Raw genomic sequence first — 25,754 nt, 5'->3', positions numbered from 1 at the left:
TCCACTGTGCTGCTGAGCACATGGGACCATGGAGATGTGAGTGGCAGCACATCCTCAGGCACTCTGGGGAGTGGCAGCTGAGCCAGACCCCGCTGCCTTTGAAGCTGAGAGGTGCAGGAGGGGGCTGGAGCAGGCTGTGCTGGTTTGGCTGGGATGCAGAACATAAGCAAACTGATCTGCTTGCTGGTTTTTGGGCCAGTCTGCTGCAGCCCAAGGGCACAGGGCAGAAATGAGCAGGGTGCTTATAGGAGATGTTGTAAATATGTCCAGAAGTGCAAGTGCTGCACAGAATTAGAGATTTGTGCCTTTTGCACAGCTGAAGTGGCACTTTTCTTATCACCAACCAGGAAAGGGCAGCAGTGCCCCCAAAAAGAGCACACCCCAGTAAAGCTGCACCCAGGCCAGTCTGTGCCAGTGCAGCCAGGCATGGAGGAGACCTCAGGTGTCAGGTAGTGTTTTATTACACAATGAATTTATACAGAGATGTACAGGGGTGCCTTTCCATCAGAACGGCAGCCACGTTTACCCTCAGCTGCAGCCATCAGCAGCAGCTTCATCTCCTGCCAAACTGGGGCAGGGGGGGTGGCACCTTGATGTCTTGACCTTTTTCCAGTTTCTTCTCACAGTCCACGAGGTAATTGACCCCGTCGATGACAATCTGGACTAGCTCCACCTATAACAACAACAAGAAAATTGTAGTAACAGAAGGTTTAGCACATCTGTTAATAGAAGAGTGGGAAGTTGTGCTGTCACAACAGCAGAGCTGTCAGTGAGGAGGGTCACAGACATCACACCTCCTCTGGCACAGGGAGTAGTGGCTGTGCAAAGCCACAGTAATTCCCTTCTGTTTGCCCCAAGTTTGGACCACCAGCAGCAGAAACCTTCAATTAAGTCCCTTAACTTCCACCAAACTGTGCTCCCACAGGAACAAGCCAACCAGGCAAAAATCCTTATATGAAGTGTTGAGGAGGGAGCTGAGGGACCTGTTTCAAACATGACCCCTGTGCAGGTACTCCACAGGTGTTGCTGGGCACAGCACTCACAGCTCAGGACTCACACTGCTCTGCAGCACCCAGCTCTCTTTTGTTCCCAGATTTTGAGTTGATGCCTCAGGATTTAGCTTTTATATTTTTCAGATCCTGTGCTGCTTCAGTGTGTAACCCTAAAACTCCATGCCCTGTCAGCTGCTGATCTCCCCTTTTATTCAGACACAACAAATCCCCTCTAGGCCCGAAACTCAAGGACACCTCACTGGCTCAGGTCCCGAGAGATGTAAACAACAGAGAATTGAGGGGGGGAGATTGGAGAAAATGACCTCATTACCTGAAGGTGTAATTGGAGAATTAACCCCTGATATGGAAATGGACCAAACCTTTATCTTTATGAAAAACTCGTGACCACTGTCCGCCTTGGGTGTAGCCCCTCAAAGGTTTCTGACAGCCCAAGGTATATCTATTGAAGGTCTTTAATAAATATGCACTTTATTCTCTCTTTACCTTGTCTAGGCTCTGTTCCAGGCAGCCACTCCAAGGCATCAGAGTGACCTTGCCAGGGTGGGATTCGCCCCAGGCCCAGAGCAGCACCCAAACTCATAATTCTGTATAGCAGGGGGTGGTGGCAATAACCTGTTTCACAATTGCTGGAGAACACAAGGGGCCCTGTCCCCAGCAGACAGCTGACATGTGAGGACCACAGACCCTGTGACATTGTGAGGCAGCAAGATGAAGCTGATATTTCTTAATCTCCATGAAATGGTTCATTAGCAACCTTTAATTTAACTTTTTAACTGGCTTGTTAAAACCAAATGCAAAGACTAAATCCCATTGTCTCTTTATTGTGACAGTTGCTGTTTTTCAAGGGATTTGTTTTTACTACAAAGCATTTTGGTGGCTTAGTAGTTTGTTGTCTTTTTGCAGACTAGCTGTGTTGGGAATTCAGAGGTCTGAATTTGCAGCCTCCATAAGAAAACAAATTTCATATTAAGTTTGTATTGACCAGTAACTGAAACAGAGCAAAAATGCAAACAGTTTTATCTTGCACCTTTGGGAACATAATTCAGCTCTGCAAACACGTTTACCATATAATGGAATTTATTTAATTATGTACTGGAAAAAAATTATCCTATAATAAAAGTTTTTTTATCCCCTTGAGTATGTCTTGTGTTATTTAGATTTCAGAATCTCCAAGACAGGGCTTTTGTCTTATCTCTTGCCTTAATCCTTTGGATCCTTGCTGTAGGAGGCACCACTGACTTCAGTGTAACTCTTTGTATAAGCAAAAATTTGTAGGCTTAGGCAGTCTGTCAGCAGGACTCAATTAATCATGCTGTGTAATCCCTTTTTTATTATTAATGTTATTTCAATGTAAAACACACATGATGATGTCTGTTAATAGATGTCTTTGTCACAGGCTATTTTGGCAAATAATACTTGATACAGCTTGATAGCATTTCACTCTTATTTATTTTGTCCCCTGTTACTTATTTCATTCTAGATCCAAAGGAACACAGGTGCCCACATCCAACTTCAATATTTACAGTTTCCAGACATCTGTCCATGGCTGTGGGGACATGGAAAGGCAGAAAGCACAGGTCACCCTGGCTGGGCTGTCCCCGTGGCAGGAGGGCACTGTGGGCTGGGTGAATGCTGTTGTCACCTGCATTATCCCAGGTTATATTTCTGTTATGAAAAGTGACCTAGAATGAGTCTGGCCCCAGGTCTGGGGCTGCAACACCAGGACTGCACCCATATCCAACCTGCCACAGCCTCAGGGCTTGGCTGAGTCTGAGCTGTGGGAGGAGGCTGCAGCTCCTGGGCATGGCTGTTGCTCCCCATCCTCACTAGCTCTGCCCTTAGAACTGCTCTACCTTATAAAATATTAAACATGAGGCTGCAGTGAGGGGTGGGACCCGAGCTGCCAGCAGGGCAGCAGCTGCTCCAGGCTGCAGGGTAATTTCCATGTTCTGGCACAACAAATTCCTTCTCCCTGAAGGGGAGTGAGACATCTTCGCAGCACATGTCTGAGGTGCACCCAACTCGCTGCAGTCTGTGCCCTACAAGGGAAGGCTCAGGGCACACTATTAAATCTTTGCCCTGGTTTCAATCTCTGATTTAAACACAGCTCTCTTGTGTGCTCTGCTGAGAGCCACACAGGACAGGTGAAACAGCCCCAACTCCTCGGTCACTGTGGGGTGGCAGCCTTGTGTAACCATGGAGAAAATGTGTGACGTGGTACGGAAAGGAGCACAGCGCCCTTCACCAAAACTTCTTTGGTGCCTGAGTCCCAGGTTGGGTTAGGACTCTGTGGCTGCTTCCTTCCAGCACCTGCACACCCTCACAGAGACCCTGATGACATGGCTGTATTTGTGTAACTTGCTCAGGGCTGGGTTTTTGCCAACAGGGGCATTTATCCAGCAGCTCATGCACATTAACAGTTTTCCTTTCAGTGAGCACTGCCACCAGATTCACCAGGAGTAAAAACTGCCACAGATCCACTGAGGTCAGCAGAGGGAAACTGACCCATGCCAGTGCAGATCTCAGCTAAAAAGCAAGGGGAGAACAGGGAAAGACATGCCAAGATGAGCAGGTTACCTCTGAGCGGCCGAGGCGGTCCAGGTTGGAGATGTCGTAGATGTCGGCCACAGCCGCCGTGTCCACCCCGCCGGTGCCACGCTTCTGCAGGCGCAGGTTCTCCAGGATCTTGGAGAACCTGGGGTCCTGTCAGGAGGAACAGCTCTGAGCTCACTGCCTTTCTCCTGGTGTGCTGAGCAGAGTCACAACAGAGCTGTGATCCTTACAGCACTGCCAGAAGGACAAGCAGAGGGGGAGAGTTTTCTCACTCCTTCGATTACAGCCCATCTTTGCTGGTTCCCACACTGGTTTTGCATGCACTATCCCTCGTTACACACACCCTGCTAAAGTGCCATTTCTCCTGTGCTCCCTCACACCCCAGGAGAGCTGGCTGGTGTGGCTTAGGTGAGGTTTACACGCCGTGTACCTTGCTGAGCCTGGGCAGCCTGACGTGGACTCCTGCGCGCAGCCCCGTGCCCAGGTTGGAGGGACAGGTCAGCACGTACCCCAGACGCTCGTTCCACATGAACTCCCAGCCCCGCTCCTTGATCAGCCTTTCCACCTGTGGTGGAAACAAACAGAAAGGGCAGCATCCACGAGTGTCTTGTCTGAAGTTACCCGTGGAGCAGCAGGAATTTACACCTGGGTGCAGTCTGGTCTGGGTGTGACACAAATGTTTGCACTCCTCAGGTGCCACAAGGGTTTATTCACCAGCCTCTCATGACCACAATCTTGCAGACTCGTGGTCACTTCATCAGAAAACTCCCTGTCGTGGTGTTTTGGTAAAGCCTTGGCCCTTGGAGCCACGTCTCCACCTAAGAGTTGTGGCTTTTGCCATTTGTTTGCAACTCTGGAATTTTGAAGCGAGTTTGCAACACAGGACCCCAAAGGACTCAAACACCACAAAGCAAACAGAAGGGGCTGAACCTGAGTTTTGTGTAGCTTTCTAGCTGATGTCACAGCTCCTTGAAGAGGATGTTTGGCCTCTGGTCTCTGACCAGAATTGACAGGAGAGTGAAATAATTACCTGCAGGAAAATCACAAGGGTCTATTGTCCTTTGAATAACCTGTTCACTCATCTATGCTTGTGCAAACCCAATACAGTTTCAGTTCAGTTCTCGTCTCCCCCTGAGAACCGGATACATAAACCAGCTCACAAGACGCCTACAAATACAGCTGAATACTTCAGGTCTGCAGAAGGATACAGAATAAATGACTCTCCTAGGATTGCTTCTGTATTTTGTGAGGATAACACAACTGATGGTGGGAAACTAGACCCAGTTTGCTGCCCCAGACACTGGGGGCACAGCTCCCAAAACTGCCCCACCACTTTCCATGTCCACAGGCTGCCATGAGCTCAGCTCAACAGCAGAGGCAAAGCTGGGAGCAACATCTGCAACATCTGGTGGGGCCACCACCTGTGCACTGCTCCATCTCCCAGGTGTGCCTGGAAACCCACCCTGGAAACTCTCAGTGGCCACCTTGATGCCAACACAGCACAAATCAGATGGCTTTGTTTTTCTGTGCCCCAAAACCCACTGCAAACCCTAACCCAGACCATTCCAGGGTTCCTTGATATTACCTGTGGGGTGCAGTAATATTCTGTTTCTCTGGTGACTCAACATTTTTTGTGCCAGATCAGGTCAGAGGGCTGCACTGGGCCCCCACCCAACCTGAGCCATACCTGGATTGTCTGGGTAAAACTGTTTCAAACCACACCCTCTCCCAGGAAGCCTTTCTTATCACTGTGATTAGCTAGACCAAAATAATACCGAGGAGCCCTGGCTCTGAGTTGTCAGTATTTTAATCAGAAACCCCCATACCTCCCCAAAATTGTGGGTCCTAAACACTGAGTCCTGTGCACGACCTCAGCAGCCTCCACTCTGCTCCCAGCCTCAGAAATGAGGAGGGTGAGCCAAATAAAGCCTTCAATCAAGCAAACCAAACAATCCAAATAAAATTATTCATTTACGATTTCCCACAGTCTTCAGGCACAAAAAAAGAGGGGGGAAAAAAGAAAAGGGATATTCATTTATTTTCCCCTAAAACTCAGCTAGCAATCTGCCCATGTTTCCTGCTTCACCTGTGTTGATGTGGGTTGTGGCCTGATGTGACTTCGTTTCGTTGCTCCTAGAGATGTCAGCTCGGTGTGAACCACCGTAAGCAGGGCTGACAGCAGTGAACAAACAGGAGTAATAAACTCGTGGAGACGCTACCTCTTTTAATCCACGGCAGAATCTTTCAAAGACACGTTTCATGTTGCCGCCCTTCTCCATGGAGATTACCCTGGTGTGGTCCTCTTCATTAATCCAAATGAGAAATGTCTTCTCATTGTTGTGCCTAGTCAAGAGGGGAGGGAAAAAAATAATAATACCTTTAAAAAGGCAAGCCCTGAGAAATAATTCTCAGTGTCCTTAGTTTTATCAGAGTCTTTCCAAGCAGCAGAGACGTTAAACATGTCATAATCAAGCTGTTGTCTGGAGAGAGGGATTGCAGCTGGTTGCACCCTGGATCCCTCACGCCTGTGGCATTGCAGCATCTCTTGGGCACAGCGTGAGGAGAGCTTTCTGCTCACACCATGCTGCTGTGCTGCTGGGCAAGGAAAACGTGTGCTCCTCCATCAGGAGCACAGCTGTGCACACAGCCAAGGGAAAAGCCAAGCTCTGCACCCTCTGTCCTCAGGGAAGGGCTCTGTTGCTCTCACAAGACCCAAACCCCTACGTGCTGCTGGGAGCCAAGTAATGTGTGCTTACTTCATTTTGTTCTCCCCTGCCTCCAATGTCTGCATCCCTCAAGGGATGTGTCTGGGATCCCTCAGTGACCCTGCTCTGCCAGAAAGGACAGAACCCCTGCAGACCCACTCCTGCCTCAAGCAGGCAGTCAGGGCTGGGTCACTTTCCCTGCTTTTTCTCTGCTTGGCCAGTCTCCTACTACTGCCTTCCTACAGCACGTAGAAGGTGACTGATGGGATCAGACCTGTTTGTGCCAGCAGTGAAATATCACCAGGTTTAAGGCACACGAAAGTGAAAGTTCAAGATCACTGAGATCCTGACTTTCAGCTGGTCTTTTGCCACGTCTCCTTTTCTTTTTGCAGTGAGCAGTGCTGAGCAGGTGTAAACATCCTGTGTCCTGAGGCTGGGGTCAGGCCAGGTCCAGCCACCTCCTCCTCAGTCACGCACAAATGCTGAGGGAGGGTTTTATAAATAGTCTGAATTTGGCCTAACTCACCTCCCCCTTTTAGTTAAACAAGTGTCCCCATCGCTCTCACATTTAAACTGTGCCACTGCTGACTGTGCTGGTGGTGGAAATGGTCCTGCAGCCAGTAACATGGACAGGATGGAAACCATCAAAAGCAAAATGATTTCCATTATCTGCAATTTGTGCAAAATGTCCCTTTTTGACAGCAATTTTTTGCAAGGAGACAAGGCAGATTTTCAAGATGTGGCTTTCAGAAGAAATTTCCAATCACAGTAATTTTTTTTATTCCATTTTCCCTGATATTCCACATGCAAAAGAAGCCAAAACCCAGGTCTGTTTTATTCAGGAAAACCCTGGATAGTACCTATGCTGTTGGTACTTCTGTTTGTTTGTGGAGACAAGGAATGAGGTGCCTCAAGCTTTATCCTTTTCCTCTTCCCCAGACTTCGATGGGGACCAAAGAATCTGCACCCTGTTGAATCTAACAGGAATCTTGTTGAAATGGAAAAACCCTCACAGTTTCCCAGCTGTGTTTCATGGGTGATCAGGTGTCACACCAGGTGACTCCTCAGATGCTTTTTGGAGTCAGAGCACCTGGCAATGCTCACAAGTGCAGCAGGATGGATGCAGATGCACCTGCATCCTCTGCTGATGCTTTGGGCACCCATCTCAGAGCTGTTACCCTTCATCTCCACAGCAGATACTGTATTTGGGTGCAATATCAAGCGTGTTGTGACAGGAGAAGCAGACCTAGAACAGAGCAGGAATTCCCTGTCTCCTTTCCATCCCGCTCATTTGGGAGGAAAGGGTCGTTCTCAGCCCCGGGAACTGAAACATTTCTCTTTTTAAGGCAAACTGTGCATGCTGTGAGTGCAGGGCCGGAGCTGTGCAGGGTTAGGACGAGCAGGGAGGTTTGTAAGACGATCTTTAGGCAGGACACAGGACTCTGCAGGTCACACAACATACCAGATTCCTCTGGCGTCCGGCCAGTCACGGGCCATCCCAGCACATGTGAGCAAAGGGGACACGGGCTTGTCAAAGAGAAAGTGATCCTGGGCACACAGACAGGGCCAGAGCGAGACAGAGAAAACAAAAACAAAACTCCAGGTTATCCCTGAAGAACTCTAACACTTTCCAGAACCCTTCTTGTGAAGGTGGAAGCAGAAGCAAATCACACAGTACAGCCTGGGAACCTGGCTCCTCTGCCTGGAAACTAAAATCTCTTCAGGGTGATTTTCCTCAGTCATGCAGATTCTTGCTGACATGTTTTGCCAAAAACATTTTTCAAATGTAGGGAGGCATGGGAGGTGGGACCTAAATCCACATGGACACACCAAAGGATGCTCTGCAGGACCTGGCTCCAGAGATCTTCTCTGCATTCAGACACATTTCAGCAGAGGAGAGGACAATGAGTTCATAAAGATTGAAAAAAAACAAAACAAAGCAAAACAAAACCCAAACAATAAAAACTGCTATGTCTGGAAAGATACTTCTCCAGCATGGAGATTGAGATATTTATTCTGACCTTGAACTCAAGGTAGGAATTAAATCAGTGCTAATCTCAGCCTTTTGGAATCACAGGCTTGTTGTGTTCCTTAACAGAGATGCTATTTGTGACTTAATAAATGTAGCACTTGCTGTGCCACCAACTTCCCTATGCCTAATACTTTAGATTTTTAAAAATTAATTGTTTTGGGGTTTTTCCTCCCCGCCCCCCCCCCCCCCCCCCCCCCGAAGAAAATAAGTATTTTATTATTGATTTTCACCTGTGTGCTAAAAACTAGTATTTCTTAGTTCTTTGAACACCACCGTATCAAATGTTGGGGGGCTTTTGCTGTCAGTGCTGTTGGTTTTATTTATTTTTATTTATTTTTAAACTTAGGGCTTAACTAGAAATAGTGAGGCAATTTATCCAGAAGGCATATGACGTGGCAGACACATTGATGTGGCTTTTTTCCCTTAATGAAAAATGTAATAGTAATTATTACATTCTTCATTTCACTTAGGTTTTCATCTTTGAATGCTTTGTAATGGACACGGTGCAGCCAGAACTCCAACCATGCAGGAAGAAAAGGTGTCGAGTTCCCTTTGTTCTTCAAAGGGACACAAAATTTCCTCCCTCAGCCCGCTCCACTTGACACTTCGCTTGAAACAAAAACTCTGCTTTTTGCCAGAAAAGAGCTGTTAGTTTTCTTCATGAGCCTATGGCCCAAATCTCCAAAACACCAAATGCCTTCTGTGCTGAGTGCAATTCAAGTAGCACTGATTTATTTCACTGAAATAAACTTTGATCTTACAGGGCTCAAATGGCAGCTTTTAAAAGCTGTCAGGAAGCCTGATCCCACAGAGGTGCCAGGTCCTGGGGTGAGCTGTGCTGTGAGGTAAGGAATTCACCTCAGGTTACAACGTCAGTTTCTGATCTCTCTAAATTTGCATTATCAATCATGAAACCAAACAAAATGAGATAAAATGCTGAACCAATGAAGCCTGTTCCTCTTCCCACAGGAAGGTTCCCTTAAACTGTGAAGGAATTACATTCTCCACACTCCTGTTTCAACCTCTGCTTCCTGAGGAGCTGTCTCCTGCTGAAAATAAAACCTGCAGTAGGTCATCAACGTCCTGTCAATAAACATATTACCAGGGACATTCAATTAAAAGAAGTTACTGACCTTACATAAATTCTTTACTCCTGGTTAATCCAGACACCTGGTTCCAGGGTTATAAATAGTTACCTTATTCCTAGCTCCCCTTTGGTTGGTGTTATGGAATAATGTCAATAAATTCTATGATGAATATAGCTAAGAGTGTACAGCCATTCCTCTGGATACTTAAAACGCACATGCAAGCTTTGTTTGACATGTGACATGCTGTGACAAAGTCCATGGTGAAAATCCTTGTGTTTCCATCTGTGTGACGATGAGAACTCTTCTTACGGGCCTGACCCTTCAATTCCTTAAACACAATGACAGGACTGGGAAAAAGTCACCTGGCCACTTTTAGGAAATTAGAATTTGTGTAGTGTTCACCTATGAAGTTACAGCCAAATTTTGGGAAATTAGAATTAGTGTCATTTTGACGTAGAGAAATCACAGGCAATGCCCCCAGCCCCTACAGTGTAGAATACAGACACCATGTAATATCTATCTCAGTGTAATACTTTTAGTTGGAATGGTTATTAATATAGAAACTATCAATCCTTGCTCAAGGAAAGGTCCTGAATTTGTCTCATTACTTGTCCAGAGAGGTGGCAGCAGCCTCGAGTGTTTGATTTGACACAGGCCCCACTCTCTGGAATATAAATCCCTGCCACAGACCTGCACAGTGATGTACTTATCAGAAATACAGACCCTGGGTGGCTGGCTTTGCCATTAAAAGTATTGACATAATGCCTGAAGTTTTGCCTTCCAGCGTTCCCAGGTTGTGCCCTGCCCTGGTGTGTGGCTCTGAACTCCACACAAAGTGACAGCAAGCTCTCCTCACAGCTCAGGCACACACAACAATCCTTTCCCAGCCCCACAACCAAGGGCAGCGCTGCAGCTTTGGGCCCAAAAAGCACAAACAGCCCCGAGCTGAGGAGAGCGAGCTGGGAGGATGGGACTGCATCCCCTGCAGCTGGAATTGCACGGTTCACCCCGAGGTGGGGATGGACCAAAGTGATCCAAGGGTGAAACTCCTGAGCCATCCTGGCTGGAGCCAGGGCCGGGCTCCTGCAGTGCCCAAGGTGCATCCTTGGAAGGGCTTTTAATGGATCCCTGCTTTATTCCTCTAACCCTGCCCAGCCCCTGCCCCTGGAGCCTCTTTAGGCACCAGGAGCGCAGGGTGGTGGTGCTGGGCTCTGCAGGGAAGCCCCGGGGGCGGCGGGGATGAACCTGAAATGTCCAACAGGACTTACATCGATGAGCTGCTGCTGCTCCCGCTCGGTCATGCTGGTCAGGCTGTAGTACTTGCCGGACAGGTCTCCCCGCAGGCCGGAGAGCGCGGTGACCACCACGTTCTCCACCTCCCTGCGCTCGGCGCGGCTGCAGGCGGGCGGCAGGCTCAGCCCGCGGATGCTGCGCCCGGTGCGCACCCGCGACGACAGCACATAGCGCTCGTCGAACTGCCCGTGCGTGATCTGCGGGAGTTAAACCTCGCTTAAACCACACATTAAACGCTGCACCTGGTCTTAGCTAGGGCGCCGCCGCCGCTGCTGGCAGCCGCTTGTTGTGACGAGTTAGGCGAGTTAAGAAATTAACATTTTGACTGGAATAAGGAATAATTTATATGTGTGTGTGTGTGTATGTATATATATATATGTATGTATGTATGTATATGTATATTTATATGTATATGTATCTGTATATATGTATATATGTATATATGTATATATGTATATATGTATATGTGTATATGTGTATATGTGTATATGTGTATATGTATATGTGTATATATACACACATATATATACACACTCATTTATTTATTTATATTTATTTTATACCTTATAATTATAATAATATATAATTATATATAATTATATATTATAAAATATAAATTACATACATTTTATATATAATTATTATATAGAAATAATAACTTAAGGAAATTGGAAGTGAAAAAACTTATTTTTTTATTATATATTTTTTATATCTAGTAAACATAATTATATATAATGTATAAATATGTCTTTATAGATTATAAAATATATTTTATAAATATATTTATTATATATAAATAAGAACTTAAGGAAATTCGAAATTAAAAAATATTTATTTATTGTATATTTATATACAATAAATCTAATTATATATAAATATATATATTATATATAAAATAGATATTGTATATTATATAAGTATATTTAGTATATATAAATAATTACTTAAGGAAATTCGAAACGAAAAAATATTTATTTACTTTATATAATAAATCAAATTATATATAATATATAAATATATATTTTATATATTATGAAATATATATTATATATATTATATATATTTATTATATATAAATAATAACGTAAGGAAATTCAAAGGGGAAAATATATTTATATATTTATATACATTTTTATATTGTAAATATTTATATATATTCTATATATTGTAAAATATATATTGCATATTTTATCTATATTTATTATATATAAATAATTACTTAAGGAAATTCAATAAGGAAATTATTTAAGGACATTCAAAGTGAAAAAAAATTAATAAAAGAATCTAAGAAAAGAGCAATGTAAGTGCTTAATGATTTCTAGGTGTGGTTAGGCTATACACCCTCTGCTTGTAGAAGGAATACATAGTCAACAAAAACCAAGATGCAATGAGTAGACCAAGGAGATATATATACATATATATATATATATATATATATATATATATAAAATAGACCAGGGTACATAAATCACTCCACTTGTCCTAAAGCTTAATTAGAATAAAACCATGTGTCATTTACTGGTGCTAAGTTGCCTTTGTAGGAGGAGACAAGATACAAGGAGCCTCGTGGAAAGGAAGGAGGTGAGTGACCTCCTGCAGGTGAGGGACCTGAACTCTGTCCAAGAGGACCAGGAGAGCTGCCAGCAGCACACAGGGGGAAAGTTCAAGCCCAAGGAAGAGGAAGATTTCATTAAAAGGACCCCAGACCCATTTCAAAAGAAGGACTGAGCGTGCCCAGAGGGGCGTGGAGCTCATTACCATACAAAATGAGAGCAGGCGGAGTCAGGCAATGAATATGTATAGGTGTGTCATCCTATCCATATGTAATACTTTAGAAATAAATAGAGAATAAGGGGCAGTGGGGGACATGCACGACCTTGGGAGAGGACTCCATGTGCCACCCAGCCATAATAAACATATCCTCCCTAATCTGAAATACTTAGAGAGTCCTCTGTCCGTGATTTTACTGCTTCCACAGCTTTTAAACTGCTTTTAGGTATGATAAAATGTGTAAAAGGAGAAGCAAGGCTTTCAGGAGGTGCAAGTGGGCTTCAGCAAGGTGAACTTTAAGATATGTTTGATACTGCAAAATGTATCTCCAAGATAGCATGAGCAGAGAAATGAAAACTATAAAGAGTACCAAGCTCAAAGTAGCATCAGCAGACTGCCCTAGACTGCTGACATCTGCAAATTAGTGAATTGTGCAAACACTGCAAAAATCTGCAGCGAGATTGTGGTTAAGTAGCTCAGAATAAATCTATGAGGTCATCTAACTGTAACAGCATGGGCGTGGGAATGAGATGGGCTTTAGGATCCCTGCCAGCCCAACCCAACCCATTTTCTGATGGGTCTGTGACCTGTAAGCTCATGAGCAGACCCACAGTGCCCACTGAGGCTGTGTTCCTAATGTTTGGTACCACTGGGGCTGATTCCCTGCTGAGAACAAGGGATGCAGCTGACAGGGCCAAGACTGCCACACCATTTTCCTTAAACATAAAAAAATTAGGTCTTCCCAGCTGGACCAAGGGAAATGAAAGTACTGGTGCTTACAGCATCATCACTGGAATAAGCAGCTCAGAGCCTTTCTGGTGTCATTGCTCCGTTTCAGTCCTACCTTGGATGCATCCAGGTCCGTGTGATGCCTCATTGTCCGTGGGTCGTAGCCATTATGTCTGGCCTTAATGACAGGATCAAAAATCTCAGCAAACACCTGTGGGGTCAGGAGAGTCTAGAGAGAGTCTGCAGCACCACAGAGACACATCCCCACAGCAGCTCCAGGCAGAAGCTGGGCTTTGGGGTGTATTGCCCACCAGAACAGACCCCCAGAGCCCCCCAGCCCGTGGTTGTAGGCCGTGCAGGAGCACCCTGAGTCCTCCCTGCTGTGCTCCCTGTCCTGGTTAGAGCCACCTGGCTCAGGTGTGCTGCACATCTGCACAGGCACACCAAACCTGAGCCAGGTGTGGCAGGTGTGCCAGCCCACCCTCCCTGGGACACCCTGGGGAGGAACAGGCACCACTGCCCCAACCAGACCACAGGGTCAATAACTGTGAGGTCTTTCTTTTGTTTTCCTCTTCTCCCCGCAGAGCTAAATGATCTGTCCACCCTAATGCTGTTTGTATTCGGTTTTCCTCATGGTCCACAGGCTGTGTCTCAGTGATGTCTGGCACTGCCCAGGAGACATTTCTGCCTCTGCTGCCTCACAATGTGATTTCCACATTAGGCTGACTTGGCGTGTCTCGGAGTGGGATCGTTGTTTTTCCACGAATTAGGTTTGGTTGCAGGCAGGAGGGCACTGCTGGAGGCGGGTACCAGCTGCTGCCAAGCGGGTACATTTCATTACCTGCCACTGCAGCACAGGGGACACCTGTGGCAATGCCACGTCTTCCTGCTTTTCCTAACCTGGAGAAGCAGGGAGAGCACCAGCCTGCCCCTGATGTACCGTGCTGGAGTCTGAGACACACAGTGTGTGTGCCCTTGTCTCTGGTGCCTGGCTCTGAGATCCAGAAAAACACTGAATTTCATACAACATGAACTTTATGGACATGTTTTCATGAAAACAACTGTTAAAGTTAGAAAAGCTAAAAGTGTGTGTAGATTAAAGAGTTTTCTTAAGTCACTGGGTGAAAAAGTTAGAGTTTAAACCAGATTAGAGAGCAGAAGACAAAATGGGAGATTTAGAGTGGTGTCTCTTTTCCTTCTTTCTTCTTCGTTTTCTTGTCATAGAAGTTTTTAGGTAGTAGGAGGTGACTGGTTAGAAAATGTCACCGTGCAGCACACAGGTGATGGGTCATTGGGTCATTAAGAAAAATAATATACGTGTCTATTGTTAATTGGATAAGAATAAGTATAAAGATAAAGAAGCTGTGCAGTTCGGGGCCATTTTGTGCTTGCAAAGCTAAAGTGAGCCAAAACCAGCAGGATGAATTGAACTTGAGCAAAAGTCTAGAAAAGTCTGCCAAGTTTTGTGATAACAGCCTAATAAACACGAGAAACAGATCCTCACAAGCTTTGGAGTTTTCTTTGGACCCAGAGAACTGAGATAAGCGGGACTCCCCACGAGGGAGGATCCCAAAGGAGCTCAGCTCAGAGAAGCTGAGAAATCCAGGTGTGAAGAGAATTGCAGAAGAAGTGCAGCAGAATCAGAGAAAAACAGATTAAAAAGTCATAGTACCCTCTGGGACACAACTTGTCTGAGGAACACGCTCCCTGTTGGGAATCTGTTTCCACCTGATGGGAGCACCACGAGCACAGGCCCGGCCAGGCCCGTGTGCCCTCTTACCTCGTAGGACTCCTCGTCCCCGGCCACCATGCCCACCGTCTTGATGAAGGGGTGGCCAGGGTTGTCCACCCCGGTCTGGATGCACTGGTCCAGGGTGTACCCGTTGGGGGTCATCTTGTCCCGGAGGCGGGAGTAGATGCCCGGGGTCAGGCACTCGGCCATGCAGTTGTTGTGCTTGCGCAGGTCGGGGTAGTCAGCGCTGTGGGGACAGGAACCCGAGGCATTACTCTGTGCCCTGGACAGCCATCCCCCACTCTGTGGGAAGCTAAAAGTGTAAATTCCCCTTGGGCTGCGTGCTGTGCTGCCCTTCAGGAGGGAGGGAAGGTTCTGGTGCTGAGCACAGCCTGTGTTGTGCTGCGCTTTGGGCTGTGCTCGGGGCCGGCAGGGAAATGGGGTCAAAGGGACCCAAACGGGCACTGACCCCACTGAGACATCTCAGGCAGGCAGGGGAGAGCCCCAGCTCTGGTTTGTGCAGCTGGACACAGATTGGAGTCTGGACGAAGAAGGGCTCCGTAGGTGTCAGCCCCGGGTGCTCTCACAGCTTGGTGGGCACCAGAGGGACTGTCAGCCCTGCCAGCTGTGTCTGAAACACCAGGGCCTGGCTGGTGGCACTGCTGTCCGCAGGAGGCAGCAGGCTGTGTGGAGACAGGCAAAATAAAGATGTGAGGCTTTGGCAAGGGATTTTTCAACTCTGTCAGTCCTCAGCTCTCTTGTACTGGTCGTGGTTTGCTTTATGTGGTATTTCTCTAAGAATATATTTTAGCTAGGATTGTATAAATTAAATAATAAAATGAGTCTGTCAGAGCCTGATCCACATTACCTTTGGCAAAGTCAGAGAAAAAGGCCTGTAAATAATTTCTAACCATCAGCCAGTCACTTTTTACCAGAATTAGGAGTATTTCCAGTACAACAGTAATACAGGAGATTATTACTGCTTGCATGGAGGACATATTTTCACATTCTGCTGGAGCAGAGTCCATGCAATCAGCAGTCCAATTGGTGGGCCTGCAAAGCTGTTGGTTGGTGATGAGTTCAATGTAATGATATAAATATAATGATGTACTACTAAACCTGAGGCATATATATGGCTTGCTGTTGTTCAGCAGTGTTGGTTTTGGTTGGTTTGGGGGCATTTTTTGAGAGCTGATATTTCACTGATGCCTCAGGATTTTAGTTTTTTTATGTTTCAGCTGCTGCAGTGCACTGGTGCACAGCTCTGAGCTGCATGCAGAGTGTCAGCCACTGTCCTCACACTTTGGTCACACACAACAATCCCTCTGGGCCCGGAGCTCAAGGACACCCCACAGCCTCAGGCCCCAAAAGCACAAACAAAAGTGACTTGGGGGGAGCAAACTGGGGCTAAATGACTTCATTAGCTGAAGCTGTAATTGCAGGGTTAACCCTGATATGTGAATGGACCCAAGTTAGAACTGTCTGAAACACCCATGACCATTGTCCAGCTTGGTGTAGGCCCTGGGAGGCTCCTGCCAGCCCAAGGTGCAGCTACTGAAGGCCTTCAATAAATAAACACTTTATTCTCTCAGTCTTGTCTGGCCTCTGGTTAGGTGATGCTCCAAGGCATCACCATCCCATCCCATCCCATCCCATCCCATGGATCCCATCCCATCCCATCCCATCCCATGGATCCCATCCCATCCCATCCCATCCCATCCCATCCCATGGATCCCATCCCATCCCATCCAATCCCATCCCATCCCATCCCATCCCAGCCCTGGCAGGCTGGAGCAGACCTGGGGGTGCTGGAGATGCTGGAGCCCAGCTCAGGTGTGCAGCTGAGGTGGCACCACTCCCTCCCCAGCTGCCGTGTGCTCACCTGGGCGGGAAGAGCTTCCTCTTCTCCTGCACGGCGGCGCTGACGTTGTGCTGGCCCAGCAGGTAGCCCGTGGCCAGCACCCCCGTGCCCGCGGCGGCGAACAGCGCTGGGGCCGCGCGCCCGGCCAGGAGACGGCAGAAGGTGCCAGCCATTCCTCTCTGCAAGGAGCACAGCCAGGGTCAGCTCTGCAGGAACAGCTCTCTGCTGGCTGGCCCTCACTCTGATAGATCCGCTTTCAACCATTATTTCAATATCAATTATTACCGTGTGTATATATATATTAATATATATAGCCATAGATATAATATACAATATATATAAATAATATAGTATAATTTAGTATAATATAATATAATATAATATAATATAATATAATATAATATAATGTAATATAATATAATATAATATAATATAATATAATATAATATAATATAATATAATGTAATGTAATGTAATGTAACATAATATAATATAATATAATATGATATGATATGATATGATATGATATGATATAATATAATATAATAAAATATAATAAAATATAATATAATATAATATAATATAATATAATATAATATAATATAATATAATATAATACAACGTAATATAATACAACGTAATATAATGTAATATAATACAATGTAATATAATGTAATACAATATATTACAATATAATATAATATATATTTTATATATAATATATAGTTTATATACATAATATATATTTGATGCCTATTACTACTGTATAATACCATCTAATATATTATATACTATATAATATACTACTATTAGTATAGTTCATAATTACTTTTTAACTACTTTTGGTGTAGCACAATTTGTTAATAACCCATTCACTGAGTGGGTTATATATTTTAGTGTGACAAATATCTCTGTTTATTTCTATTTTTATTTAAAGATAAATATTAATATAAAAGATAAATATTAATATAAAGATAAATAAAAAGTATAAAACTATAACAGTTATAAATTTTAAAATTTTATATATTTTATATTTTATAAATAAATATAATTTACAAATGGATAATGAAATAATTTATAAGTAAAATTTTATCTATTTTAAAATAAAAATATGCAATATACATATTTATATTTAAAAATTGCAGTTTAGGCTCTCTCAGAATATCCAAGTAGAGTCTGTCTGCTGTGTATGATGACATTAACTGTTGCAGACCTCGCTAATGCCTTTATTTGTGTGGCTAAGTGACAGTGGTGATAATAACTCAGATAATTTTGTGGAAGAGCTGATGTTGATTTAATGCACTGGTGGAGTATCTTATCTGTAGGATAACACTGAAAAGAAGCAGGTAAATAAACAGTGGTAGAAGGAATGCAAAGAGGAATTTACCACTGAGCCTGTCAAGAACTGTCAAAGCACAGAGCAGGGGCCTGGTGAGGATGTAAAATCCACACGTTTCATCTGCAGGGTGTGCTTTAGGAAGAGGGGTCAGGGCTGGAACCAAGCAAAAGAATTCCCAGGACATGTAAACCCCAAGGAATGTTGGATTATGTGCAATCCTCATCAATATGCATTTGACCAATGTCATGGAAGGGTACATAAGAGGAATTGTTAGAGTTAACCTCTGGCAGTTTACCAGCACCCAGCAGTGTAAAACTCCCTTTTATCCCATGTAGGAGTGGATTTATCCACTCTGGATAAATGTGGACAGTGTCCCAGGCCTAAGGCTGGCCGAGGATCTGGCATTTCTCTGGGAGTCAGAAGGAGGCAGCCCATGATTTTCCTTACAAGAATCAAGTTTGGGTTAGGATTGCTGAGTTCCTTAGCAAGATACTGTCCAAATAAAGGACAATTCTATGAATCTAAATTCCAATTTGTGTAATTGACAGAGGCTTTTTTCCCAGACTGGGCTCTGGTAGATCACCTCTGCGAAATGAGCATGGAAGATTTGCCAAAAACCGTGCCATTTCTTCCAGGCTCTGCTGTTTCAGTTGCTTTTCCAAAAGCTTTTTCCAGAGTGACTTTTTTTTTTTTTTTTTTTTTTGCAACCTCTTCACCATCCTTTTGGAGGTTATACTAAACTCCTCGAAGCATTTGATTTTATTTTTAGTGAGCAAAATTTTAGTGAGTAAATTCCCAGCATTCCCATTTGGAGTCATGAGTTTCATGTCCTCTATTGTGCTTCAGCAATTTTTTATCAGAATCTTTTCCCTCTGCCTCCTCCACGCCTTTGAAACACAACACACAGTTAATATAATGTCACTTCCAGAGACAGGTGCTGACTGACAGAAATTTTGGTATTTTTTCACTGAAAGATCCCCCCTGAATCGATGAATTCATTTAGGTGAGCTGCAGGACAGGCTCTTGTGACTGCAGCAGGATTTCTCCCTCCCAAAATGCAGTGTTTGACTGTAAATAAACATCAAGTCAGAGGTTTCTGATGGAGATTTTCCTGATGATTCCGCCTCTGTGTTTTTAGCAGATGGTTCTTGTGCCTTTTCACTGTATAGCACCCTCATCCTACACTCTGGAAATATTTCCTTATGACTAATCTGCTCAGAACTATTGTCACACCTTAGTGTCTGTGAAACACCATATGTATTTTCACAACAGCTCTGTGTATTTATAGTTTGCGTCACCATCGCAAGGAGCTGGCTGGCAGTCAAAAACCTGTCCTGAAAACCACCAGACACATCACAATCCCACTGCAGATGATGATATTATGACTTAAACAGCCCCCAGCACTCACCAGCACCCCCTCCAGCGAGGAATTTTTGGGAGCTGTGGAGCCCTGTGTGGTTTATGGGACATGTACCTGTACATGTGATTAAAGTGGAGGAATCACCTGCAGGGTGTGCTTAGGAAGGATTTTGGGCACAGCAGGGTAACTGTGGCCTGCCAGGGATGCCCAGGGCAGGGGGATTCTGTGTCTGTCTGTCTGTCCATGTCCACATGTCTGGATGTGCCTCGCTGGGTTTCACCCCCCAGCACGGGCAGCTTTATCACACCAGCCTTGCAATGTCCCAGAGCAAAGCGTTTTCCCTTTGTGTCCCAGGGCACTCTGGCACTGCTGGGTCACAGAAAAGACTCTGCTTTACCTGACAGACACTTCTCTGGCAGCTCCCAGAAGCCTCCCACTCAGGAGACACCACAGACTGCACAGGTTGTCTACCTAAAAAAACAGAAACCAGAGTAAAACAGGGTTTTTCTACCCTCTTTTAAAAAAAAAAAAACCCACAGTGCTCAACTACACGTCTCTTCTTACGGTGGCAGGTGTGATGGCAGCATGGAATTGCCATCATTTTTGTCTGGGTAATTCCAGGGGCCAGGGGAAGATGAAATTTAGGAGAAGGCAAGGGAGTGTGGTCCTTTCTGGCTCCGGGCTCAGTCTCGGCTTTGGCCACACGGGTGGGCTCTAGTCCCAGGTATGAATGTGCTGCAGAGCCACAAAAACAGCAGGAGCAGAAAAAAACACGCTGTACAGCCTGGCAAAAATAAAAGTTCTTACGAAATGAGGGCACAAATTGAAAAAGAAACTTCATTTGATGAGAAACAATGTTATCTGGGATGGGAGGCCAATTTTTTCCCTTCAAAAGATTGCATGATTTTTAAGTACTGCATTGCCTCAAAACAAGCCTCTTGAAAGATTCATTTGGAAAGAGTCCGAATGCAAAGGCCCCAGACTAAGGAAAGATCCTCATCAAAGCTTTTTGTCAAGTCTGACCTCAAACCATTAATATATTCAGCTGTTCTTTCCCCACAGAAATTGCCAGCCTGCCTCTGCAGTAGGTTTGCTCCATCATTACCTCTGATTAAAGGAGTGTGTTTGTCCTAGGAGCACTTTACCAGAATTACTGTGCTGTGATTCAGGATTCAGCACAGACCATCTTTAAGCCTCCACTGCAAGGATTTCGCTTTCATCAGGGTAATTGAACCACGGCACAGCCTAAAAATCGCAAGGGCAGGTTTTCCTCCTGTAGGAGTTTCCTGAGTGCCTTCCCTTGTGCCCACCATAGAAAACCCATTTTCTTGTGAGTGTCTTGGTGCAGCTGGGAGTGGGGATGAACTCTGCTTCACAAACAGAATATTTTGTGAGGGTCTTGTTTCTACCCCTTGGGAAGGAATGGAGTGTTTGCCTGAGCTGCCCAGGTGTGCTGGAAGGAAAACATCTGTTTTGTGTTCAAAGCCATTTAGAGACAGCATGGTCTGGGAAAGAGAAATAAATTGCAAGGATTAATCAGCCTGAGGTAAAAAAAAAAACAAAAAACAAAAAACCTCCAATTCCTGGCCTGCACATCTGTTCAGTTTGAATCAATGGCCTGTGATGGGGGTTGTCTTGCAACTCTATCAGTCCCATCAAGTTTTTTTTTGCTATTACTTTAATTTTCTCTTTAAACTGGAATATCTCCTCATAGGCAAAGGAGTTTTCTCTTCTGCTGTGGAATTCTGAAGGCACTGACAAAAAATTCTTAGAGGGTTCTTGATTATGATTTACTGATTTCTACCTAAATTTCTATCTGTGGTAAGTGGTTCATTAATTCCATAATATTAACTTCTGGAAGTTTCAGGTTCTTTCAGTCCACCCCAAGCTACCTGAGAATTTGGCTTTATTTTAAACAGGACTAGCTGCCTCTAAACTCACACTGACAATTATTATTGTGTTATTTGTCCAAGAGAGATCTGATTTCTGTGTGATTAGACACAACACCTTTTTAGGTGTAAACCTTAACAACTTTATTTTTGAGACTTTTAACAGGACTTCCTGGTGCAAGGTCTCATTCTTGTGTCACTCTGACAATGCTCTGCAGCAATAAAACTCTTTCTCCAAAATGTAATGGGTCAGCACACTGAGAGGCAGCTCCTCCATCAGCACCTTAATGATGCAGATATTCTGGCACATTGTGTAAGAAATGCTCAGAGATGTGTCCCAAAGTGAGCTGCTGCAGCACCAGTGAGGGCTGGGCTGCCCTGCTGTCCTCTGTCCGGGCTCCTGTCCTGGAGGGAGGCTCAGTTTCGTGTCCCAGCCCGTGTTCTGCACCAGGGCTGTTTTCTACAGGTGATTCCACCTGGAGCCAGGGCTGGCTTTGGGTTTTCCTCTTATTCCTCAAGCGTTCTGCCGGGTGTTTGAGGGTTTGTGAGCTTGACAGAACGTCCCCACGACTTGCCTTGTGCGTTTTCCCCTGGTAGCTGTCCCTCAGTGCTGGCCAGGATGTCTCTGTGCCCCTGGCCAGCCCAGGGGATGGGGCACAGCTCGGTGCTGGGGCTGTCACCAAGTCCTGCCCAGCCTGACCCAGGGAAGGCACAAGTGCTGCTGCACCAGGAGCAGTCTCCCTGAGCCAGGCTCCCTCCAGCACGAGGGAGTTCATTCCAGGTTGGGTTAATTCCACAGGAATCCCCCCCTGTGGGGCTGCGGGGTGGGAGTGCAGCAGGTGGCCCCCAGGGCCAGCCCAGGGCTCCTCCTTCACCCTCCTCATCCTCACCCCCTGGGCTCCAGGAAGGGCGAGCCAGCGTGGATCCAAGCCAGCTCTGCCTTTCCCAGGGCAGAATTCCCACATGCCATGGCCAGGGAGCCAGCACGTGTCCAAAAAGGTCACAGCCCTGGAGGTCACAGCCCTTCTGGCTCTGCTGGGCTAGCTGTGACACTGCAGGACACTGCCACCCTGCCAGGACTGCACCTGGGCTCTCACACCTTTAAATGCAGGTATGTTCTCATCTCTGCCACCTGCCAGGCACAAAAGGTGGACACAAAGGCCAGCACCAAGGCTTGAAAGAAGCCACTGCAGGAAATCTGCTGCTGGCTGAAGAACAGCCCAAAGCATTGCAGGTGCCACTTCTGCAGGTGGAGGGGCTCCTTGTGACCACAGCTGGAACCCCAGGAAGTCCACAACTCCTTCTAATATTTAAAAAAAAAAGAAAAAAGAAGAAAGATATATCATATTATAATAGTATATATTATAATATATATAATAATATATAATATTTCTATATACTATATATATATTTTATATATATATATATATATAAAAAAGTGTTTTTCCTGCTAATTCATCACTTTGTTGAACTTCTTCTAAATGGGGAGTTTCCAGCTCCATCTTTCCCTGGATGCTTTTAAACAGAGGTATTGGTTATCCAATATTTCACACTTGCCTGGAGGGCAGGCAAGTGCCGGGGTTACAGTGACATTTCTAGAAATAGAGGCAGATTAAATATTTGAGCCGTGTCATGGGTGGTATTAATTGCCACGCCATGTGATCCTGAGTGACATTTGGGAGGAATGGCAGAGTCACAGCTAAAGTTCAGCACCACGGGGGATGTGTGTGCACGTCTTACCCCACAAAGCTCTTTAGCCAGAGGATCCCTGCGCTGAGCTGGACCCTCACGTGGTGCAGGGACAGGGAGCCTGGCCTTTTAGATTTGAGAAGTAATTCCTCTAAGCCATCCTTAGCTCCAGCTAAAGCCTACAGAGGGCAGTGGAAAGTTTTCCCCGCCCTCCCGTGGAAGGTTCTGGAGCCTCAGAAACATCTGCAGCGGCTGTCATGAGTCACTGCTTGCCTCAGAGGCCATTTTTAGACACCCAGAAATCAGTTTACATCTCCCTTGGCTTGCTGCATCACCCTCCAGCTCGGAGAGTAAGACACACATTGAAACATCCAGCCCCACAAAGCAATACTGGTGATTTTTTGTTTTTCAGTTTCTCAGCATCACTCAAACCCCTTTGACTCATCTGAGTTTTCTGAGATACAGCCTCCAATGTGCAGAAACAGCATCAAGTGCAGACATCATCCTGGCAGTGCCTTAATCACAGCGTGGAACATCTCTAACACAGAATACCAACCACATTTCAGGGTCTTCCTCCTTGTAATTCCAGAGGGCAGCCAATGGTTATAAAAACTTACTAATTTGGGGGGGAAAAAAGGAAAAAAAAAAAGGATAAAATTCCAAGCTATGAACCTGTGACCAGATTCGTGTGAGTAGAGAAGGCATGGTAACTCTTCATAGATCAGACCACAACCCCTTGGTACCACCATGATTTTTGGTTTCTGAAGCTGAAGGTCTGGCTGGTCAGACCCGACCAGGTGAGACCCAGACGCCCAAATTCTCCTGCCAAAGCCCAGCCAAGGTGCAGGCACCGCTCACCCTTCTGAGCCAATCTGGTGCCATTTTGCAGTATAAACCTCTCATCTTCGCAGTGCAGAGAGCTACAATCAAAACCACAAAAAACTCATGTAATAGGAGACATTTTCTCTGACCTTGTCACACATCTGCAAAGACTCTTATCTTTGTCTGACTGAAATTGTTACTTAAGGGTCAGCATTAATGTCGGGACTTTATGATCCTAGAGGTCTTTTTCAAACCTTAATAATCCTGTGATCCCATTATTTGAAGCAGCTGCACAGCGGGGGCTGGCACATACTTCCCTGCACCAAGCACTTACACGAGTCAATAAATTATAACCAAATTAACACCACCACCCTGTGGTGCCTTGAATCCGCTTTTAATAACCCTTCCATTTGAAATGCTAGGGTTTGAGTCTGGAAAAGCAATATATTTGTAGTCACACTGACCTTGGAGCTGGAGGTAGGGACGTCCTGCTGCCTGCAGCGAGCCCAGAGTGTAAAGGCAGCAGGAGGCTGGGCACTGACAGCAGCCCAGGAAACCCGAGACGGCCAAAAGGAGGTGAGGGCAACAAAAATAATTCTGCTGCAGGGGCCAATCCTGCCCTGCTGGGTTACATCAGCGGCATTTGCCCGCACAAGGGTGCCCTTGCCAGCGGGATGTGGCAGCAGCATCTCCGGCCAGGACAGACGGACACGGCCGGACAGACGGACAGGCTGGTCCTGCCTGGGGCTGCTCCAGAGAGAGCCCCGAGCAGGGCAGTGCCACAGCTGCTCACACCAGGCTGGGAGCGGGGCAGGAGCTGAGATCACAGAGAGATTTTGGGGCTTTTCACACCCTCCCCTTCACTTCTTAATTAATGTGACATTAATTCTTGGCCTCTCGTAAGGCAGAGGGGCCCAGAAACATCCAGTGGCCTCTGAGGCCTCCCATCTGGAATTACTATTATTGCATTACTCAGTTTTATTGAGAGTTGCTGTGTCTCAGTGAATGACAGAGATAACACACCGTGGTTTGGGAAGTGTGAAAGAATAATCCATTTCATTCACCTGGTTGTGCTCCAGAGCTGAACATGTGTCAAGGTTGACAGAGGAGCACAGAGACCAGCACTGTGCAGCATTTAAAAATACAAGACTTGAAAGTCCTTTTCCCTTTGTACATTTATTGTTCTCTTAATTTTACGTATCAGTTTCCTAAACCCACACTTCAGAATTTTGGAACTTTACAAAACACGGACATCTCTCCCCCAAAATGCCATGCCCGTTTTTGGATAATGGGAGCCATGCACACCCAGTAATTAAAACCAAAACAGCCATTCAGGATCAATGCATCTAGAAACAGCATCTCAAGCACACCAGTTCTTTTACCAACCCAACACTGTGCTCCTGTTGGGTTGATAAAGAAAAAAAACCAACTGTGGCTCTTTTGAGGTAACCTGAGTAAGGAAATATAGGCACAGCAAATCCATGGCTCGTGATGGAGGCACACACCTACTTTTACCCTTTTCACCTTTTTTTTTTTGTAAAGGCCTTGAACAGACCAGGACTTCCCCTGGAAGCAGGTGATGCCATCGAGTGCCTGGCTGGATTATGCAGAAGTTCCAGCTATTTTCCAGCTGAGAGTCGGGGAGAACAGAAGAGAAAAACAAACCCCAGACTGTGCATTTACAGCACAAACCCCTGGAAAAACATTGTTAGCAAGTTCCCTAATGATTTCTGAAGAACACATCATTAATACTTAAAAAAACAGCTCGGCTTTGCTGCTGGACTGTGGTCTGTTTTGTGAGAAACTCAGCTACTGAAGCAGTTGGCATGCCAAGGATCATCCATAAATAATGGCCTATTTCCATCTCCAATGTAATTGT

General features: G+C 45.5%; 1 protein-coding gene across 1 annotated transcript; it reads right to left on the bottom strand.

The window, feature by feature from the left end:
- Window positions 1–443: 443 nt before the first annotated feature.
- CKMT2 (creatine kinase, mitochondrial 2) lies at window positions 444–24,448 on the bottom strand. The gene is made up of 11 exons (XM_005529457.3): window positions 24,340–24,448; window positions 19,873–19,946; window positions 16,798–16,955; window positions 14,964–15,162; window positions 13,299–13,394; window positions 10,660–10,881; window positions 7,734–7,819; window positions 5,786–5,909; window positions 3,997–4,131; window positions 3,591–3,716; window positions 444–673 (listed from the first exon to the last, which is right to left on the bottom strand). Exons 3-11 carry the CDS (start codon window positions 16,947–16,949, stop codon window positions 554–556), a joined length of 1,260 nt encoding a protein of 419 aa, XP_005529514.1. The 5' UTR covers window positions 16,950–16,955; window positions 19,873–19,946; window positions 24,340–24,448; the 3' UTR covers window positions 444–553.
- Window positions 24,449–25,754: the final 1,306 nt, after the last annotated feature.

This window comes from Pseudopodoces humilis, chromosome 4 (genome assembly GCF_049639895.1).
Source record: "Pseudopodoces humilis isolate 2021_Gansu_Grassland_sample_001 chromosome 4, ASM4963989v1, whole genome shotgun sequence".
NCBI classification, from domain to species: Eukaryota; Metazoa; Chordata; class Aves; order Passeriformes; family Paridae; genus Pseudopodoces; species Pseudopodoces humilis.
The sequence above is the reverse complement of the archived record's forward strand: the minus strand, read 5'-3'. Positions and strand labels throughout refer to the sequence as shown.

What these genes read in the sequence shown, in the direction of transcription:
- CKMT2 (XM_005529457.3), bottom strand. Translation starts at nt 16,949, where the DNA reads ATGGCTGGCACCTTCTGCCGTCTCCTGGCCGGGCGCGCGGCCCCAGCG. An exon ending in GGGACGAGGAGTCCTACGAG is followed by an intron (nt 13,395 to 14,963) that starts GTAAGAGGGCAC and finishes CTGACCCCACAG; the next exon opens with GTGTTTGCTGAGATTTTTGA. An exon ending in TCTGCCGTGGATTAAAAGAG is followed by an intron (nt 4,132 to 5,785) that starts GTAGCGTCTCCA and finishes TTTCCACCACAG; the next exon opens with GTGGAAAGGCTGATCAAGGA.